Source organism: Haliaeetus albicilla, chromosome 19 (genome assembly GCF_947461875.1).
Source record: "Haliaeetus albicilla chromosome 19, bHalAlb1.1, whole genome shotgun sequence".
NCBI classification, from domain to species: domain Eukaryota; kingdom Metazoa; phylum Chordata; class Aves; order Accipitriformes; family Accipitridae; genus Haliaeetus; species Haliaeetus albicilla.
Genome location: NC_091501.1, coordinates 7,225,364 through 7,243,172, shown reverse-complemented (window position 1 = coordinate 7,243,172; position 17,809 = coordinate 7,225,364). Strand labels below are relative to the sequence as shown.

The window sequence follows — 17,809 nt, the reverse complement described above, 5'->3', positions numbered from 1 at the left end:
ATAGCTTTTGAATGTCTGTTTCTCTGATGGCTTCTGTTTGTGTCAATTCAGACCATGTATCTCTGACCACGCAAAGTATGGGGAGATATCGGGTCCCTTTGCATTTATAATCTGCCCTTTTTCATGGAAAGTTTGTCAGTTTAAAAAAACCAAAAACAACAAAACAAAAAACCAAAACCAAAGCCAGGTACTACCTTTAACTACATCCCCTTCACTTCAGCTTAGCAAACCGTACATACAGCTGGGAACCGCATTTGTGAAGATGCTCCTGACCAGGCTATGAAATGTTTGCACTGACTCCATAAGGCTTGCTAAGTCGCAGTAAGGGACAAGTGCCAGCTGTGCAATGACCCCTTGCTTTGACATAAGGTGAAGGAGCTCCCCACAACCCAGGTAGGCCCATAGGGTCAGGTGAGGGAAAGGGGAGCAGGAAGGGCACAGAGGTGAGTCCTACCTTGAGCAAAGCTTAGCCACAGCAGGTCATAGGAGAGCAAAAATATCATCGTACTAGAGGACGCAGTTAGCTAGTAAGAGCAGAATATGCTTCACCAACCCATTTCTTCATTCTGGCAAACGAATAGTAGGTTGGATCATGTCACAAAGATGGTCAGAATATTCCAACAATAGGATCACCTAAAGATTTCTTCTTGAACAACCAAACTACAATCCAGTGGTGGCAGCACAGAATCCCTGTGTCAAAGAGATTACGCTCCTGTATTTTTCTACTTCTGTGTTCAAACAATGAAAGGATTAGAATTGGTTACACTATTTGGTGTTTGTCTCAATAATATTTTGTACAAATCACACGGTATTTAATCAGCTAAAATACCACTAAGCAGCCAGCAAAGGATTTTTCATCAGTAATTTTACACACTTGCACAGATCTCCTAAACTTTTCACAGATTTTTCCTTATAGCTCCAAGCAGTCTTTAAAAATAATTGACATTGATTTCTTTTTCAATTTTTCACAGAATCCACAGATTTGTTATAGCAAGCGCTGCTGTTGATGATGAGGGTGAATACATGTTTGTACCAGATGCCTATAATATTAATATTCCATGCAAAGTACATGTTGTGGGTAAGTATATGGCACAATGACTTATATGTAACATCTCTTTCTCTGACCTTTGGAAATTAAAAGCAGTGTGAAATACCCTTGATTACAATCAGTTTGTTTCCTCTGAGCAGACATCTACCAGAAAAAAACAGACGTGCTGCTTTGGCAAAGTGCAAGTGAGCTGGTCAGAGCGCACTTTGCCTGTGCTCAGGATCTGCTCATAGTTTACAAGCTTGGGGGAGCAACCAGGGAAGGTTTCTTGATGTTGAATTCCTAAACCTAAACCACTATTAAGAGTATGTGTAAAACACCTGTTGCCGTCCTCTTTTCAGCTACACAGTGTTGTCTTCTTTGAAGAACTGGCTTGCTAACATTGCAAAATGTGATATGGTTTGGTAAAAGATTAGTAGAATAGGTACATATTTACCTATTTCCTAAATACGCTAAATGATACCTACAGAGCAAAATGTTTCTGGCCAGCTTTTCTTCACTCAGCAAAACATAGGGCTTGTTAATGATCCCAGTCTTTCAAACAAAAATAAAACAAGGCATTGACTCTTCCCACAACAATACCTCACTGGCTTTTAACTGCAACCAGCAACTTGGAAGTCAAAAGGTGAGCAATATCAATGACCAAACTTTTAGGAAGTTTGTTCTGTAATTGAAGCTGAAAGAAGTGGGATATCTGTGTTAAAAAAAGTATTGGCACAGTTTAGGGAGAATGAAGAGGGAAAGGGTACTACAGGGGTATGCCCACCAATATAACTTCCCATACATTAAAAAAGTTGTAAGAGGATATTAATGTGTTGTTCTCCATACACATGGGGTACAATAAAAGTGACCATTTCATTTTCAGAAAAAGGATTTGGGTTGAGAAAACTTTTAAACTGTAAGAACAGTGATGTCTGAAGTGTGGTAAAAGGTGCTGTAGAAAGCCTGCAATGGAAATTCTGAAGAGCCACTTAGAGGAAATCTCTCTCAGAAGTTACCTGAATATACATAATTCTGTCTTAGGAAGATAGATTTTTTTGTTTGGTCTTACTATTCCAAAATTTCTATGGTGCCATGATTTTTTTTTCATCAAACAACTATTTTCTTAAAAAGAAATTTTCTTTGCAAATTTTCTTCTGAACAAAAAATCAGTTGACTAAAAATACCAGGAAAATACAAAGCATAGAGCACATTTCTCTATGTTGCAGACCTGTGCCAGGTCACTGAACTCGGAGTGGCAGCCACAGGGCAAATTTGGACAATCTCTCCTTTTTTCAGATCCTCCTAAACTCCACCTGGATGGTCTTGGGGAAGGTAACACTGTGACAGTAGTGGCAGGAAACAAACTACGACTTGAAATCCCCATCACTGGCGAGCCAACTCCAAAAGTCATGTGGAGTAAAGGCGACAAGGTACATTGTCATTATACACGTTTCTTTAGCTTAACAAGGGGCCTTTTCCTTCAAAAAATAACCTTTAGCCATGTGAAGACATTGATTTTAATAGCAGAAAATAAGGAGGAGATGCATTTTACCTGAAAAGGCCTCCTTGCTCAAAAATGAAGGGTAAAATGGATAAATATTATTTAGTATATTTTGGGTCTTTTTGAGGAAAGGTTGAAATTAACAAAGGAAAAAAATATGGGTTTGCTATAAATAAATTGTTAAGGGGAGGGACATACAAGATGCAGAATAAAACTAGTGAAAATCTACAAAATCGCTACTTCTTCTGTACATACCGCCCAGAATGGCTGCTGGGTTTTGACAGGAAGGCATGGGATGGTCTGGTTTTGGAAAATGAATGATAAATTCTGATAGAGTGTCAAGTCTCAAACGAAACAATAGGCTGGGCAATTGGTGTCTTGCATCTGGTGTCTTAATGCAAAACTTTGCACAGATCAATCCCTGGCTGTGTAATACCAAAAAGCCACTTTTCACATTTAAATTTTTATTGTGGTATGTGGAAGCTGGAACATGTTATTGTTACTGGATTTGTCAGAACTATCTGGTCAAATCTCTAAGTACTATTTTTCAAATATTAATTGTAGTATCACCACTGTGAACTTGTCCAAATAGGGAATTATTCTAGGAGAGCTCTTACTCCAAAATATGTGCCAGCATTTGAAATCTGTGAGGACAAACTACTGATCATTCTAATCACTCTGACCTTTCAACTGAACGAATTATATTTTGACCTGACTTGTGGGAGAATCCACTACTCTCTTTCCATCAAATTAATGACAGGTAGTGTTGACAAAAGCATGTTCTTGCTCACAGGACAAGTAAGCCTAGTGTCTCTTCCTTTGAAATGCAATGGCTGAACTGATCACCAAACACTTACCGTATTTTAAAGTTACTTATTTGTCCCTCAGTTATTTTGTCATTTTTGTGATCATTAGGCAACTGAAATTCTGAGCTTTAGTGTGCTTTTTCTTACAGTTGCTTCAGTATTTTTGGTGGTGTCCTGTACTGCATTTGGATTTTGATTTTTGAGCATTTTTATTCTCAAATCCAGAAAAGATGACTTTTCCCTCTGCTTACTTTGATTCCTAGTGGATCACAGACAGTGGAAGAATACGGGCAGAAACATACCCAGACAGCAGCTGTCTGGTCATTGATGCAGCTGAGAGGGAAGATTCGGGTCCTTTCAGAATAACGTTAAAGAATGAGGCTGGAGAGGACACAGCTCTAATCAACATTAAAGTGGTCGGTAAGTCATGTGGAACAGTGCACGTGAGCCATGTCTTTTAGCACAGCCCTCTTCAATAAATGCTCCTTTAAGAACCCTATTTTTCTGCACCCCAACAGGACACAAATTCTTCTTCCCATATCCGAAGGGTCACTTCTGTAGATGCTGTCCTTCCTAGCTACCAAACTGTGGTAGATTCTCAGAAAACTTTCATTTCTCTGTTTATCCCCATTTTCAGATGTGGAATTGAGACGCAAGGATACTAAGGTCCAGTGTTACTGAAGGACACAGGAGCTTAGCACGGGATTTAAGTAGAAGTTAATTATCACCCCGCTGCCACCTCACGCTGCAGGGACCAAACTTATGCAGCTGCCTCGGGCTGCCCTTAACACTCTCTGTTCTCCGTTCTCCATATGGCTGTGGGCTCTGTCTTACCACATGCCCTCAAGTGTCTCTCAAGTGTCTTGACTGTACTGAAGAGTTTGGCATTTATCCCTTCCTCACCACCTGCCAGGATCCAGAGAGACCTTCTTTCTTTCTCTCTCCTCATTAGGAACTCGTGTTGCACTTCAAAAACTATTCAGATTTGTTTCTTATTTGACATTTTTTATTTCAGCCTATGTGAAAAGAAAGAAGTCTGGGGTTTTGGGTTTTTTTAAAAATAATATTTCCTTTGTTTACAACAGATGTTCCTGATCCTCCTGAGGCACCAAATGTGACTGAGGTGGGTGAAGACTGGTGTATTATGACCTGGGAACCTCCAGCAAATGATGGTGGATCACCCATCTTAGGTACATACTTTCCTTTTTCTTGTGGTGATGCTCTAACAAAGACAAAAGAAACAAACACCCAAAAACGGACACCATAGGATCAGAGTTTAGCTCAGGCCCTGGAGAGTTGGATTATCCAGTTGCAAGGATGTCCTGCCCAATCTTCGACTTTATCAGATACCTGTTTTTCTAATGCTTTGAGATTTCTCATTTTGTATGTTGCCACATTATCAGTCTCCCTGTTTGAAAGACAACCTCTTATAATACCAAACTTTGGACAGTTAGCCTGTTTGAGTGTTAGCAGGAATTTCAGAAACAATTTACTGAGTAAATTGGAACATCTTCTAATACACTGAACTAACAGGAAAGTCAGAGGGGCTCAGAGGCCAGCAGAATCAGGCCCTTTTCACTCTGAACTAAATACAGAGGTGGTGTAAGTGAAGCCCGAAAAAAGCTCGTACGTGGCCATGAAAGCCAAAGAGGTGCCAGATAGCTTGAAATGGGAAAAATTTAACAATAACACCTAAAGCACTCTGAGGTGAGAAAGGGATATTGAGGAGTATCCAGAAAAAATGCCATTGGGCAGTCAAAAAATAGACCCCTCACTATTGAGCTTTAAGCCACCACTTACTATAATTTGTTTTGTCAATAGGATATTTCATTGAAAGGAAAAAGAAACAAAGCTCCAGGTGGATGAGGCTGAATTTTGAACTGTGTAAAGAAACAACTTTTGAGCCAAAGAAGATGATTGAAGGTGTTGCTTATGAGGTCCGTGTATTTGCTGTTAATGCAGTAGGCATTTCCAAACCAAGTATGCCTTCAAAGTCCTTTGTTCCTCTAGGTAAGTAATCAAGAGCATAGGGATAGGCATGCATTTAGAGAATTATCACTAATACATTATTACAGTCATCTAATTACATAACTGTAGTTCTTATTGCACTTGTGTTGCTCAGGACCTGTCTTTATTAGGTGCTGCATAAACTATATGTCTATCCCTGAAGGATTTATAGTCTTTTATAAACAAGAAACAAGGATGTATAGACAGAGAAATGGTGCACTACAATAAAACAGTGACATGCTATAGGTGAGCCTGATACGGTCAATACTATGGTCAATATGTTTTAAGGACCAGAAATAGTAGTTCCACATTTTTGTGTATCATAGGTACCTCCTGAGTCAATAGTCAAACTATTGGCAGCCAAACTGGCAATTTAGAGAATTGATAAAAATGATGGATTATAGTCTTGGTTGTTTTATGTGTCTTTCTCCTGCTAAAAGTTCAGTCAGGCACTGGCTTTTGACCAAAAATGGTCAGGAAAAGGGACCAGAAGTCTAAAGATCACTATTTGCAGGCTGAACTGTATGAAAATGAGACTTTATTTCATGTTTCACTACTTAGGCTTGCTGATAGATAGTAGCTTGCAATTTAAAAAGGTACAAGTATTCACAAATAATCCATACACTTCCATCAAAAAAAAAAAAAAATCACAGGTATACGATCTATCATAAAGGTAGAAGTCTATGGGAAAAAATTAAGTGAATTTGCCCAATATTGCAATAAATCATATGATAAGATACATTTGAATAGTCCCTAAATTCACTCTATGCCTCATGGATCCCCCTTAGCTGAAGCAGGGGCTTTTTTCCCAGAAAGGGATCACATATTTTCAATGTCCTTTTGCAGACAATCCAGATTAGGCTAGGTCATATTTTATACTATTGTCCATATAATCTTATTGATTTATATTAATGTAACAGCTAGAGGGCCTTGTCATTCACCTAGTGACAGATTAATTTGGTGGCCTTTTCATAGGAAGAAACAGACTTTCAAACTATTGTGACAACTACAAGTCCCCGTAAAAGAAAGGTGTCTTGTTCCGTAGGCCAGCAAAGGCTCCCACCTTGCTCAGTGGCACCCCTGTAATTGCTACAGCACCCTCTCCTCCTGCCAGAAATTACCTGCTGCTGTAGAATACTCTACTTGCAACTTCTCTGCTCCACCTTCCACCTCTCTTTGTCCTTCTCACTCCTCAGCAGGAGGAATTTAACTCTGGGTTAGGCTGCGAGCAGATATGGGATGAGGTACCTGCTTCTCCTAGTTCGGTCCTAATTGGGAAAGAAGTGCCAGGGATGATTGGAAATACCGGGTAGGCAGGGTTTAGCTTGCCACCTATGATGCTAAATTAGAGGAACGCACCCCATAAATGTAAACCTTTAATTGTAACACAGTTTTCTGCCTTCTCCCCACTGCCTGCTTGCTTCAGCTGTTACCAGTCCCCCAACTCTCCTGGCCGTGGATAGCGTGACCGATACCTCCGTTACGATGAAGTGGAGGCCACCGGACCACATCGGCGCGGCAGGGTTAGACGGCTATGTTGTAGAGTACTGCTTTGAAGGAAGTAAGTGACAACGACCGTGGTATGTTACTCATAGTGAAAGTAGGTGAGACTTTCTCCATTTTTCCTCTACGGGTATCAGGTGCTCTCACTTTAAGGCAGAGACTAATCAGTCAGAAAACCTGAAGCAGCACGGTTTTGTTCAGGCTTCCTTAGATTTGTATTCCAGATCCCACTCACTGATTGTAGTTCAACCCATCTTACATTTGATCGGAAATCCAAATCAAAAGCCAGGTAATCTGTTGGAGCGTACCAAGTACCGTGTTAATCGCTATCCTCTTTTTGGAGCTAGATGAAGAGTCAACGCAGTAAAGAGTGGGTGGATGAATGAATAGGAAGTAATGACTGGCTATAAGTGTGGTCCAAAATATGTGCAGGTTGGCTGGGTTTTAGGGACAGGAGGTCCTCAGTGTGGTAATCTCTATCTTGACATATTACTAATTGGCTACTTCAAGTGCCAGTTCCCAATACTGAGGACAGACGGCCTCTCCCATAGCTGGCTGTAGAAGTTACCTAGGCACGCAAAGTTCCTGTCTGGATGTTTAATTTCTCCAATGTTTCAGTGTAGTTAGATACAGGGTCTTTAACTATGTCCATCTAAGACATAAATCTATACAGAACTGAAGGAGAAAGATAAAGATGAAAGAGAATGAATAAACTTAGGAGAGTAAAGTAACAAGGAATAGCGAAATAGAATATATATTTTACAAGTAGAATCTTTGGTGATCAAGCAGCAGAAACTTAGTATTTTCCAGCAGATTTTCTTCTGAATTGGCATCAAATGAAGTCTATTTCAAAAAGTAAAATCCATCAACACCTGGGTAAGTATCAAATAGCCTGGAGTGGTATGTGCAATACCTAGCCTCTGTGGGCAAATGCCAATCAGTGGGACTCCAGCAGTGTTGTGTATTTGGTTGAATGGGACACTGTTCTCTTCTGCTACGCTAGCTGCTGCTCTTAACTGCATTGTAAATCAAGTGATGAGTTGGAGACCTTTTTTCATCAAGGCGTTGATTTCAACAAAAGCTTTTCATGAATGCAGTCCGCAGCCTGGAGACAAGAGGTAGAGGATAGAACTTGTTATTCACACTGTCACGTGTTTCAGATTCAGACAATCCAGGAAAACAGTAGTTCACAAAAGTGGTCAGATACCACAGGAGCAGAGTGCCCTCAGCTCTCACTCAGGCGAGTGGGAGAGGGAGTGAAGAAGAACCACTGGCTTTTCTCAGGAGCACTCAGCGTCTTGTAGTATTGAGCTGAATATCTGTAAAGGAACAGGAACAGACTGCAAGAAGCTCAGAGGTCTGGAGAAGATTACCTGAAGGCAGACACAGCTGGAATGGTAGGAAGGGTTTTCCTTGTATATTGGGAGGGAGCTGTGGGAACAGCTCAGAACGGGTAAGCTTGCAGTCTTGCGTCAAGATGCAGCATTCCTATAATGTTTCCATTGCACAGGCAAGATGTACGGGAATATAAAGGGGACTGTCAATGTGAGGACTCCAGTGTATATTATGTATATTATGTACATTATGTTCCGTTTACTATTGGTAGGATGGCGGGGAAAAAGTTAAAAGTGCTTGTACTATGCTACTGTCATAAACCTCTTGACATTATGCGATATCCAAATTAGGCGCCAAGAGAGGATGAGAAATACATATATACGCTAATGCAAACTGAGGTTTTCAGTGGAATCTTCCAAATCTACCTTTTAAGGACTATTAGACAGAAGATCATTGTATACCTGTTGAATGGAACAAATTCTTTACTTTTTTTTTTTCAGATAGGTTTAAAACATATGAAGATACAACAAAATGGCAGTCAAGTCTGTCATTTTATTGTTACCCACCTCAGTTAAAATACAATGGGTACAATGTATTTTACATAGCTTTCTGAGTGTTTATGTATATCTATATATGCCTCTTATATATGCATATACATCTATATATACACAATTGTCATTATTTATGTATATATGTTATGAAAATGGTTAGGAAGAAGCAAGCTTAGTAGAAAATACCAATTAAAAAATACTTGTTATTGGAATATACATCCTTTTCTCTGTGTTCAGCCCTTTTTTTCTTTCTTGCAATATTGCAGTGCCTCCTTTTCTCAGCCCTTTCAGTGCCTGTTCTGCCTCAAACTAATTTCTTCTATAATGTTTAATAACTCTTTTCAATTTCAAGGTACTTTTTATGACTGTCTATATTCATTCTGCCATTCTTTTCTTTTAGTTATCTGTTTGTAAACTCATTTGTCTTTACCTTCTCCATTCTTTCATCGTTGTCACTGAAGTAGTTTTAAAGTGGGCTTTTTTGAGTCTTCCTTATCATAGCAATCACTAGAAGAAATCACAAACTGAAAATAGAAAGACAAAATATATATATAATTATAATTTAGAAGAATCATGTACCATGAGCATTGGTTTGGCTTTGTGAAAATTGGTATTTCCCTTTAGTCTGAACCTCATAGCTTGATTAACATGGTGGACTCTTGGACTTCCTTAACCATGGTAGCACCTTTGACAGCTCTGTGTATATTACTGAACTGGAGTCTCATCATGAGTATCTGGATCTGGCATTGCATAGGTGTGAGTAACGTGAATATAGAACTCCTCAGGGCTAGTTTACAACATCCAACTTGAACTTCTTGCTCTGGTGATGTGGAGTAGACCAAATCTTGTTGATGCTGGAGAAGTCAATTCCTAGCAATGTATGCTGCCAGCTGGTTCTTGTGTGACATTTCAAGGGTAGTCTGATGAGCTTGGCCCTAGTTTTCCCTAGGACATTGTGTTTATCTGCCTTTAAAGGTCCATTGTACCTGCAGATGTTCTGTTTTCATAGCTAGTAAATAAGCACTTCAGACTCTCTGTTCGCTGAGATCTTTGCCAGTGTACCCATCCAGGACCATGCACAGATACTAGAATAGTATTTTTATTATCCCCAAAATAGCCAGGTCCAGGATTCCAGGAAATCCAGGGCAGTGTTAGCTTGGCCCAGGAAATAAAGCCTTAGTGATTACATTATATCTGTCATCATCCATGGTTTTGGCCTTCTTTTCTTTCTATGTTGCCTTTAGCTAAATGTGTTCTCTTCCTCTGTTTCCCCAAGTTTTTTTCCAAGACTTCTCCTTTCCTGTCTTTCTTACTCAGAATTCTTCTCTGAATTTCTTCTCTCTTCTATGATGTGTTTTCTTCTCCTACGCTTTCTCCCATCATCATTTTGTTTCATTTCTCTCTTCCAAATGTTCCTTTTGTCTCTTTCTTTTCATCTTTCCAGGGCTGTGATCAGGCCCAAAGAAAAAACCCCAACCTTATCTTCCCCTCTTCCTTTATCCTTTAGCTTTCCTGTGAGCATCATGTGTAACTGTTCTTTGATCTAGATGCCCTCTTCCCATCTCTTTCCTCCCTGCAGTCTCCCTAAATACGGGTCCTCTAAATCTTTAAAGCCCAGCATCTATCTTTGCATACTTACTAACAGGAATTGCTAACCACTGACAAAATGCTCCATCTGTGTGAAAGTGGGTGTCTCTGATTAATTTTAAAGATGGATTCTCACAAGGTATATCGACAGATCTGTCTGAGGAATTGGTGGAGCCACCTTTTAACCTGGAAGGTACAGTATTCAACAAAGGATATACATCTTCTTTAAAGAAAGAAAAACTCTCTTCTTAAAAGTAAAGATAAATTTCTGAGAGTGAGTTTTAGGGGCAACAGTCTACAGAATTTGCTGTAGTACATGTATAAAGGGAGGGGGGGGTGCTAGGGAAACAGTCATTGACTGCAATCCTTTTCTACTAGAAGCTGAAAGAAGCAGCTTGAAGGAGACCTTAATCCCTAAAAGTAAGACACACAGTTATGAAAATGTACTACAGTATTGTGCTCTAAGTCTGCAGGGCTCTCTAGTTTATAATAGTTCTCTTATCTTCTGTGCCGATTTTATAACGCTGTCTTTATATGGTCTGGAAAGTATTGGTACTGACTTGCTACTGCATAAATCTGACTCGGAACGTCAAGGTGCCAGCAGTGTTAAAGCAATCTACGTTTGGAGGACAGGGTGGGAGAGAAAGTATCATTGGTAATTGAAGCTTTTCTGAAAGACTGTACTCTTATGATCGCTCTATGGATTACATGCGACTGCCTAGGGGTAGGATAAAAAATCCAAGAATGCTGTAATTATGTGAGTAATTCTGACAGCCTTCCTTTTTTAAAAGCATGAGGAGAGATGGCATTTCATTGCAATTTGTAAATATTCTGCGTTTCTCTCATCCCTGCACTCTCAGTGGTACTTTCAAGGGAACTCAGTACTGGTTGAAATTAATTGTAAAACCCATTTCTCTCCAAGGAAGCTGTTAAAGCAATGATGAGTGCTTTTGGAAATATACTCTATGTCCCCCTTGTTTTCTATCAGCCAAATTTAATAATTAATCAGTTTTCTCTCTGGTACAATTAAATGATAGACACATTCTAAAAACATTTATTTCTCTAAATATAAATATATAATCAGCAGAAACCCTTTAAGGTTTGAAACATTCTTCCTATGTATGAAAGTGAATCAATATCATGTTATCGCATGATTAGAAAAACAAAATAGAGGTATTCATTAGAATATAATGAATCTATTACTGTTCTGTAATATTCCTCATCTGTGCAGTGGATGTATTTCTAATTCTCTATTCTTTCGATTCGTCCTCCCATCCTCTTTGCCCTAAACTAGCTGATGAATGGATCGTGGCTAACCCGGAGCTGACAGACAAAACGAAGTTTACTATCACTGGCCTGCCGACTGGCTCGAAAATCCTTGTGAGAGTAAAAGCTGTGAATGCTGCTGGTGAAAGTGAGCCCAGGTACCATCCACAGCCTATTTTAGTCAAGGAAGTGGTAGGTAAGATCCTCCTGCTACACTCACCCGCAAATACACTCTGCTTCCATACTTAGTTCTGTTTTTTTAAGGCTAATACTTACCTGTTGTTGGAATGATGATATGGCCTTACAAAGCCATTGTGCAGTGGCTAGAAATCATGAAACCATCTTTAAAAATATTTGTAATTCTTTTTATTTGTTTTATTTCTAAGCCTTTATTGCTCAGGCTTTCAAGGCTTTTTTTCTGCAGAACTTGAACTTGATGTTGCTTTTTTAAGTTGTGCTGTTTCTTGCCTGTTCCTACCACCATAGCATTTGGTGTTACAAAAACCGATGGTGTACTGAATGTAACATTGTAGGACTAAGAAATTTAAAATACCTCATTCATTAGTCACTTCTGGGAATTGTAGACCACACAGTCTCCTATTTATAGTGATGCCCACCAGTGCTGCCTCAGTTAGAAAAGAAGATAAAAGTCAAACACAAGCTTTTGGCTTTTTTCAGAACCTCCAAAGATTCGTCTACCAAGACACTTAAAACAAACCTATACTCGAAGAGTTGGAGAAACTGTGAATCTCGTTATTCCTTTCCAGGTAAGAACTAAAAACACTGACAGGAAAATACTCTATTTTTCTTATACTGCTGCTTTTTAACTTATTTCTGTATAACTTTGGTAGGCCGGTGAGTTAAGCAGATGTGGAAGCACACTGAAGTACATTGGTGCTTGAAAGCTTTTGCTTTGACATCCCAAAGAAATGATGTTAAGCCAATTAATGAATTGGGTAACTAGCCCAGGCAGACTGATTTGTCATCTGTCATCTACAGGACACTTATAAATCCTCACAGTAGACATTACGTGTGAGATAAATAATCTCTAGCACAATGCAAAATGGTTACACTGGCAGTAGTTAGAAAGGGTATCAAGGGTGGGACTGTAGCATTTAATCATTTTCTTGTCATGAGAGAGGAAAAGGGAGGGGAAGAGTGAGCAGTTTCACTCTCTCCTATAGAAACTGCAACTTTTAAATTCTTGAGATCACAGCTGTAATATGACTATTTCCAAGGATATAGCATGTTTTGCCACAGCATTGTGTTAACCTACAACAGTGACTGCCTCTCTACTTGCAGGGTCCTTATTCTTCTGAATACAAGAATTACAGCAGAATTCATTTCTATTTCAAGTCTGCACACCTAAAGATACTGGGTGGGCATGATCTGGCTTCTACAAGGCTGTTAAAAGCCTGATAAAAGCTTGATCAGCAATACACTGCAAGGTACACTGCTCTTGAGAAATTAAAGGAATATTCTATGGTTATTCTCTAAGATAAGGCATTCAAAAAGGCGTGAGGTTACACTTTTTGAACAGCATCTACAACTTGTTTGCCTCTGGAAGGCAAATCCCATGGTAAAGCAGGTGGAATTCACTCTGAGTACCTAAATCGTGCATTACTAGGCCTACAAAAATGGCACAGAAAAGACGTCAACCTAGCCTACCTAACAAGTATTCCAATTGCTTTTGCAATGAAGGAAGAGAGTTTGGGATCCCTGGAGGACTTTCCTCTTTCACTGGCAGTGTACAGAATGTAGGCACTTCCAGAGGGTGAAATATTTTGTTTGGCATTTTCTGGTTTTTTCACCTTTTTCTTGTAGAAAACTGGAAATCAACTGTCAAATTTAGCCAGAAAGTTAATTTTCTGATTTAGCCAGAATTTGCAAATATTTTCAGTCTCCTGAAAAAAAAGAAAAAAAGAAAGAAAACTGCATTTTAGGTCAATTAATATGATTGCATCTCATATGCTGTATGATTTAAGAAAGAATTCTCAGTTTCTTTCAGGACGGTTTTTACTTCCCATTTGAGGAAAATGGGAAATAAACCCATTTTCTCTCCCATCCTTTTCTTTCCCCAATATCATATACAAATTGTTTCCTGGCTTCTTACAGGGAAGACCAAGGGCAAAAGTATCATGGCAGAAAAATGGTTCTCCAATCGACAAGAACCAAATCAACATCCGCAACACTGAAAATGACACTATCATCTTCATCCGAAAGGCAGAAAGGAGCCACTCTGGAGAATATGACATGAAAGTGGAAGTAGAGAACTTGGAGGACAAAGCTACGATAGATATTCAAATTGTTGGTATGTTTTGAGAAACAGAAATAAATGCATGCCAGAGAAGCAGACTCCAGCCATTCCAAGGCTATAGGAAAACAGAGGAATCCCAAAGAGCATCTTTCTCGAGAGTGATAACTCTCCACGTCCACTCACTTGGCTACAGATTTGTGGTCTCTAAGTAAAGCTCCCTACACAATGGCAGGTGCTTGATGGAACATGTCAGTCCCTTTTTTTTCACTGTTATGCTTTTCATGTTCTTGTCTATCCAGGATGTAAGCTTTTTCCTGTTGAGTCATATCCATAGTCAGAAATGGTAGTAAATTCATAGTAACTTTGTCACAAGTGTAACGTGAAAGAAATCCTAAATGTTGAAAGTACATGGAAGTAGGAAAGACAGACAAGAAAACACATTTACTTTTTGGTTTTACCAATCTATTTCTTTACATAATAGGCAAAACTGGTAGCACAGCCTTTATAATGATTGTCTGACTTTGTCTTTTAGGAACACATCTTCAACTGTTTTAACTTTCCCAAAATATGATGTCCTTATGCAATTAAAGAGCATGTGCATATTAGAAACCATACACACAAAGTGGTCAAGTTACTTTTTTCATAATTCTGACATGTCTTAACTTTGGAAAGTTTTATTTTGCAACCTCAGCTTTCTTTTGACGTTGGTTTTGGTATCTGCGTGTTGTGAGAGAGAGAGAGAAATTGAACTAAGTGGAAGATGTGCGTAGGAAAGACAGAGGCAGAGAAAGCAAAAAGTGGAAAATGTCAGCTGCCTTATTTTCGTTATAGATCGCCCAGGGCCACCAGAGGTTGTAACTATTGAGGATGTCTGGGGAGAGAACGTAAATTTATCATGGAAGCCACCAAAAGATGATGGCAATGCTGCCATTACTGGGTACACTATTCAGAAAGCAGATAAGAAGAGTATGGTAAGTAATAAGGAGATATTTAAAAGGCTGATGTACTCATGAATTCTCCCTTTTAAAAATAAAAAGCCTTACATGCTTGAATTGATGTAGGTGGACAAAGCATTGATTAGTCAGTGTTCAGAAAATCTGCAAGGCATCTCTAAAAATCATAAAAATCTCCTATTCACTGTATCTAAAGCCTAGAAATGGAAATGTTTTCAGATGATGCCAGAGAGGAGGACTAAAAAGGAAAGGACGGGTGGATTTGAGGGAATTAATTCTGCTTTTTTTCCTCTGTCTCAGTAGAGAAAATAAACCCCCAAAATATTAATTCAGAAGTTAGGAGGTTGCTACTAGTATCAAAATGTAGTGCTGTTGTTTTCAAACCTGTGATGTCACATTGTGTAAGTCATTGCCACTCCTTGCTATCCATGGCAAAATGGTACTTAAGTAATTCATAAACCGCTTTGAGATTTACAGATGAAAAGTGCTATATAGAGATGTTTATTATTTTCATTAAACTACATTCATTAAATATGAATTTTGCACTTCCTCAAAAGAGAGTAGTTGGATTCTTACATTTAGCACCTACTGGAAATCTAGGACAATATTTTGGGAGTTGCCTTATCTAAGGGAATCTTTTTGCCACCACCCCACCTCCCACTTCAATATGTTGATCTGCTTCATGGTCTGATCAATTCATTCTTCCTGTCCCATTATTTCCCTTCCCGTCCTTCATTTTTTCTTCCTCTTCGGACTGTAAGAAGAGATGGTCTCTGTACAGTGACCAGAACAATGATGTCCCCTGTCTCTAAACTACTGTGTTTAGGAGAAAGGAACAACAGTGGTGTCTGGGCTCCAGTGTGTCATGGATCATTCAGGTCATTGTTTCCCCACATTCTCCATGGTGGTGAATTCTGCAATTGTGGCACAGCTGGCCTTCTACAGAAAACTGTTTTCCCCAGAGGCACTTTGGCTCTTAAAGATGACCAAATATCAACAAAACCTGTGGCACACTGAACTCAGAACAAGTTCATCTTTAGAAAAGCAAGGAAACTATGTAGGGCAGAGTAAAGAAAAGCAAAAACATTGCTGTGGCCATATTGCACTTTATATTAATTGCATTTTTAGCATTAACCTCTTTCATCTCAGTTTGTTATTTAGGTATTGTGTGCTAGGATAGTACTTACATGCCCTGTTACTGCTGCCAGACCAAAGCACTAAAACCCACCTCCCCATCTGAGCCTTTAGATATCAGAGGACCACCTGCATAAAATTACATTTCTCATGAGCACTCAACCTGTGAAATGGGACGCAGATTAGTGCATTGGCCTCTTGTGAGTACATGTTGCCGCAGGCTGGTACATGCTACTACTTTCCCCTCGCAGCCTGCAGTTTTCTTATCTGCAGCAGTACCTTCTCCGTCAGCAGCGTGGACTAGGAATGAAGGAACCTGCCTTGCCTCGCACAATACAACCTTTGTAATAACAGATTTCCTAAAATGAATCCTCCCAGCTAACAGAGTGTAACAATTCAGTAGGGTTCATTTTCCATTTGGCCTTCACTGCTCAGTAGTGCACTCTGTGCACTCATTATCACTCATTTCATTAATTACTGTTAGCTTCACTATTTTAGTATTCACTCACATTCCCTTAAAAGAAAAATCTTGCTCCTGCAAGCTTGATGATTCTTCCAAACAGTTAATGGTTGAGAGGCGCAGGGGGACGCGGGGAAGCTGACGCTCTGCGTTGGTGTCTTTCAGGAATGGTTCACGGTAATGGAGCACTACCACCGCACCTGCGCCACCATTAACGAGCTCGTCATAGGAAACGAGTACTACTTCCGAATCTTCGCTGAAAACATGTGCGGCCTCAGTGAGGATGCAACGATGACCAAAGAGAGCGCTTTGATTGCAAAGGATGGTTAGCTAATTATCCGTTCCTTGTCAAAAGGGAAGGGGTGTGTTCAGAGGCTGGAAGGTGGTGAGAGGTAAAGGCCATATCTCTAAAGCCTTCCGATGCATTTCTAGCCCCAAGACCAGGTACAAGTAGCATCTAAGACATTTCATATTAGGACTTCTTGGTTTGTCCACACAGTCGTGTTTTTTTAATTGAGAGTGGGACATTTTTCCCATGTTCTGACATCCTCTACGATCTTGGATCTCAAACTCATGTCACCGCTGGCAGACCTAAGTGGACAAGAGCTGGAAGAGGAGTAAAGCTGTTGGGTCAGAAGCAGGGGGTCACTGCCTCCCACTGGAGACTTGGCATCAGCTGGGCAAACTCTCCTGCCCATTTCAGGCAGGATCCAACAGATAAGCGTAACCCTCGCTTCACATCCCTTGCAGGTAGAGCTGGACAAATTCTGATTCTGCGGTCAGAAATCCTGACATTTCAGAAATTGCCAGTTTGAAATGGTATTGTAAACTTTAAAAAAAAAATAAATTAACTGCCCCTTTATGGGAGGGAAATTCTACAAACAGGTGGTTTAAAGGAAGAAAATCAAACCAGATCGCCTCAGTTTGTCTGAAAGGAAGGAATACGACTGCCACGATGCAGAGGACAGACAACCTGTATAACCCGCACAGCCAGGCTGAAGGACTGATAGTCCAGGGCACTGGACCCTGCTTCCATTATTAAAAAGAAAACTACCTCTCTTTTAGAAAGGGGCTCACGAGCAAAAAAATGGCTACAGGAATTGCTTTTCATCACTGCTTACTTGCCCTTGTCATGAGAGCAAGTATCAGGCCTAAGCTGCACTGAAGTCAGTATGAGAGCTTGGATCAGGTCTCAGTGAAGCAAAGATATTTAATGATACCTGTGCACAGGAATAGATGTCAGTCAGTCCAGCTGTTTTAAATGCCAGCTTAGTTTGTGGGTCAAGGTGATTTATTGATGGTAATCTCCATTGCAAAGCAGGGATAAAGTGGAATTGAGAAACTAGATTTTACCACGTTTTCCTTGTACGGAAACTACATCCATTCAGGTGTCTGTATTGTTAGCGCACTGTATGAAGC

At 39.7% G+C, this 17,809-nt stretch overlaps 1 protein-coding gene across 8 annotated transcripts in view; it reads left to right on the top strand.

The window, feature by feature from the left end:
• MYBPC1 (myosin binding protein C1) overlaps nt 1-17,809 on the top strand; it is an 80,282-nt gene that overhangs the window by 50,849 nt on the left and 11,624 nt on the right. For 5 of the 8 annotated variants that reach the window (XM_069807482.1, XM_069807481.1, XM_069807478.1 and 2 more), the window contains 13 exons: nt 972-1,078; nt 2,327-2,460; nt 3,601-3,757; nt 4,423-4,527; nt 5,159-5,347; nt 6,771-6,905; nt 10,445-10,513; nt 10,699-10,740; nt 11,615-11,782; nt 12,265-12,353; nt 13,702-13,897; nt 14,675-14,814; nt 16,556-16,715. In XM_069807482.1, coding sequence (XP_069663583.1) covers nt 972-1,078; nt 2,327-2,460; nt 3,601-3,757; nt 4,423-4,527; nt 5,159-5,347; nt 6,771-6,905; nt 10,445-10,513; nt 10,699-10,740; nt 11,615-11,782; nt 12,265-12,353; nt 13,702-13,897; nt 14,675-14,814; nt 16,556-16,715 — 1,691 coding nt within the window. The remainder of the gene's footprint in view (nt 1-971; nt 1,079-2,326; nt 2,461-3,600; nt 3,758-4,422; nt 4,528-5,158; nt 5,348-6,770; nt 6,906-10,444; nt 10,514-10,698; nt 10,741-11,614; nt 11,783-12,264; nt 12,354-13,701; nt 13,898-14,674; nt 14,815-16,555; nt 16,716-17,809) is intronic. The other 3 variants (XM_069807477.1, XM_069807479.1, XM_069807483.1) reach the window with 3 other exon arrangements.